At 38.2% G+C, this 4,071-nt stretch overlaps 1 protein-coding gene across 2 annotated transcripts in view; it reads left to right on the forward strand.

Moving 5' to 3' along the window:
* LOC115231964 (coiled-coil domain-containing protein 40-like) overlaps window positions 1-2,135 on the forward strand; it is a 29,725-nt gene extending 27,590 nt beyond the window's left edge. The window contains exons 17-19 of one of the 2 annotated variants that reach the window (XM_036500186.1): window positions 1-118; window positions 1,633-1,930; window positions 2,001-2,135. The exon at window positions 1-118 is cut by the window's left edge and continues 41 nt beyond it. In XM_036500186.1, coding sequence (XP_036356079.1) covers window positions 1-118; window positions 1,633-1,914 — 400 coding nt within the window. In that variant the 3' untranslated portion in view covers window positions 1,915-1,930; window positions 2,001-2,135. Of the gene's footprint in view, window positions 119-1,632; window positions 1,958-2,000 lie in introns of both variants that reach the window. The other variant, XM_036500185.1, reaches the window with a different exon arrangement.
* Window positions 2,136-4,071: the final 1,936 nt, after the last annotated feature.

Here is a 4,071-nt window from a genome sequence, read left to right on the forward strand (position 1 = left end):
GAAGCAGAACATTTGTGGTGACGAATTAGAGGTCCTACAAGTTGACTGTAACGCGCTAAAGGCCACCCTTGATGACACCACTGAACACATTGAGAAAAGCAGCAACACGAAGTACCGGGTAACTAACAAAATCCTCTTAATATCCAATATGTCCTGTATACAAGAGATGAGATGTTTTTTCTACCCCAAGGTGTGTTTTTAGGAAGATTTGCCTGTAATTTTGGTCATAATACTCTGGTCAGCATTGTGGTGGCTGTTTCTCAGGATAACGTTTAACTTAGAACAGTGCTTTTCAACATTTTTGCTGGGGCGGAACCCCAAGGAAACATTCCACTGGCTCGAGGAACCCCTGTGCAATAATTTAATAGTCTTATGCACACATATCTGCACAGGAGAATTAAAAATTACTGCCGATTTTAGCAGTTTTGTAACTTCTTGCGGAACCCCTGGACTGTACTGGCGGAACCCTAAGGTTCCACGGAACCCTAAGGTTTCACGGAACCCTGGTTGAAAACCTCTGACTTAGAATTAGCCAAATTCTTTCCTTCCTTATCTACTTCATGTTGTCAAGGTGGACGTCTGTTGGTCTTTCACAAATGGCACACGTGCCGCTGGCATGTAAAAGTACCCATTAAACACTCTTGGAGTGGTTGGTGTTAGGAAGGGCATCAAGCCGTAGAAAACTATGCCAAATCAGACCAGCTTACCAGCCCTGGTCAAACCGTCCAACCCATGCCAGCATGGACAATGGATGTTAAATGATGGCGATGATGATGATGATATGATGATATATATATATATATATATATATATATAATAGAAAATTAAAATAACTAAGTCTCTCTAAAAGAGAACAGCGGCAGCGTTCCCCGGAAAATAATAGTTATCACCATACTAATATGGCATTCTATTATTGAAAACAAGTGGATGTATTCCACCGAAACTAGGTAAATAAAACCATCGAACAGAGATTGTCGAAGCGACACCTACTGCTGGCTACGCTGCATTGAAAAGGGGCAATACCCTGAAACGCGTCTGTAGCTGCCGTCAAGTAGTGTGGAGCGACTGACCTCCCTTGTTCGAAGGTTATATGGATTACAGTTTGTGTATCAAATAGCTAACTTAAGGCGATGGCCTCATGGAGCTAATAAGCAGCTTTTTTTTTTCTTATTTTTATAAGAATGCCATATTAGTATGGTGATAACTATTATTTTATATATATATATGTTCAATTAAATGGAGTTGCATGAAACGATTGTACTGCATTATCTCTCTCTGGTTATCCTTGTTGTTATTTTGATATATATATAATGTACATACATACATACATACATATGTATAAATTTATATAAATAAGGATAAGATCGTTATTTTAAATACCGATACAAGAGCTGGCCAGGTACAATCCTGCACCAGGCTTCTGTGTCTGTTTTGGCAGGGCTTTAACAGCTGGATGCCCTTCCTATCACCAACCACATAGGTGACAATGATAATGATTAAACACACACACACACACACACACGCACTTTTTACTCTCAGTCCATTGTCTGGGTCTGTATCTGTAATGTATGTACGCGTGTTGTCCTTAAAGATTTCTGGGCCCTAAACCCTCCCTTGTTTGTTTTTTTGCAGAGAATGATTGACCTCCTTCAGCAGCAGCGTCGCAACAAGTATTACCAGCAGGTGAAGGACAAGCGTTACAAGATGCTTTGCAAGTCGAAGGCGGCGCTGCACTCGGAGTACACCAAACACATGAACAACCTGCAGACGCTGACGGCAATTGTGGAACAGATCTGCCAAGAGTACCCGGGAATTCAGAAGTCCCTGCAGAGACTTCTTCACGTGCTCCACATCCAGTCTCATAAGTACATGATATCGTCATCCGAGGACAGCTCTCGCGAGCCCTCGGATTAGGAGGCACAGTGGCACCCGGTGGAGTTTGATGGAGTTTGGTGGAGTTTGGTGGAGTTTGGTGGAGTTTGATGGAGTTTGGTGGAGTTTGATGGAGTTTGATGGAGTTTGGTGGAGTTTGGTGGAGTTTGACGGGTCATGTTTAGGCAGTTTGCAAAAAAGTTAATTAAAGAGAGGCACAAAAATGATGTTGATACCAATAAAGATTATACTAACGACTACTTTATATATCTTGCATAAATTCTTCTTCATCATCATCATCATCATCATCATCGTCATTTAACGTTCGCTTTCCATGCCAGCATGGGTTGGACAGTTTTGACTGAGGGGTGGCGAACCTGATGGCTGCACCAGGCTCCAATCTTGATCTGGCAGAGTTTCTACCTACAGCTGGATGCCCTTCCTAATGCCAACCACTCCGAGAGTGTAGTGGGTGCTTTTACGTGCCTTTTAGTCATACAAATCAACCCTAGAACTTATTCTTTGTAAGCCTTGTACTTATTCTATCGGTCCCTTTTGCTGAACCGCTAAGTTATGGGGATGTAAATACACCAACATCGGTTGTCAAGCGATGGTGGGAGGACAAACACACACAAACACACACAAACACACATACGATGGGCTTCTTTCAGTTTCCGTCTACCAGATAAACTCACAAGACTTTATTCAGCCTTGGTGCCTTGCAGTGGGACTGAACCCGGAACCGTGCGGTTGGGAAGCAAACTTCTTACCACACAGCCACGCCTGTATATATGTACTTATATTTATAGATATATGCATATAATCAATTTTCCCATCGCTAGAAATTGCTGGCCTTGTGCAAAGATTCGAAGCCAATCCAACAAAAGAAAAGAATATTGATTGTTAAACACCAAAAATTATCCAGATTCTTAATTAGCAACCTTAATTACAATCGGGTCAAATTTCAGGTAGAATTTCTTGAAAAAAACCACAAAAAGGAACTCTCACCCGACAAGGATTTGAACTCACTCAACTTCAACAACAACAACAACAACAACTATGTTGACCAATTCTTACTCTCAGAGATGATGCAACAATACGAAACGATGATGCAATACTTGTAATGGTTTCAAACAGGTAAGAAGAAAAAAACGAGAAATCAGTCATTTTACCTGAATTACCAAGTTTGACCACGCCCATATATATATATGGGCACTATGTATATATATATATATATATATATATATATATATATATATATATAATTAATATAAATAAAATATATGCATACATACATATATGTACGTACCTATATCTACATGTATATATACATGCATATATATATATATATATATATTATATATATATATATATATATGAGTACAGGACACCACAAAATAAACGTAGAACACAACGAGAAACGAAAACATAAAAACAAACGAGGAAACGGACTTTTTTTAACAACGAAAAAAACAGAGTACAAGACAAACAATACAAGGAATATTCCCCTTCATAAGCTGCCCCTGGTTCGACTCAATGCGTGTTTCAAAGGTAAGGACAGAACACGACCCGTCGACCCAGTCCTTCCTGCAAAAGAATTAAATAAATTCCTTTGCAGAGGGGTAAAAACAAGGAAAGAAAAAATTGACAAGAACAGGATGTAAAAGCAATACAAATGAAAATACATATACAAAAAAATACAGTACACATAAAGAATAAAAACAGGACAATGCAACCAACATTGAGGGCTTTTTTTAAGCCTGTGTGTGTGTGTGGGCGCCTATGTATATATATATATATATATATATATATATATATATATAATATATATATAACATAGGCGCCCACACACACACACACACATATATATATGTATATACATAGGTGCCCATATATATATATAGGGAGAGTTTATGAAAAAAACAAAAGACGAAGACAGGTGGTGTACAAAACAAACAGATGTATTAGTATAACGCTCAGGAATAGAAAAAGTCTTTAACATTCGAGCCTACGCTCTTCTACAGAACGGACACAGAAAATACAAGGAGAAATATATAATATATTAATATATATATATATATATATCTATATATATATGATATATACATACATACATATACACACACATATACAGGGGTTGGACAAAATAATGGAAACACCTAGCATCATAGCATCATAATTTTGAAATATGATTGTCAA

The sequence above is a fragment of the Octopus sinensis genome, unplaced genomic scaffold (genome assembly GCF_006345805.1).
Source record: "Octopus sinensis unplaced genomic scaffold, ASM634580v1 Contig18985, whole genome shotgun sequence".
NCBI classification, from domain to species: domain Eukaryota; kingdom Metazoa; phylum Mollusca; class Cephalopoda; order Octopoda; family Octopodidae; genus Octopus; species Octopus sinensis.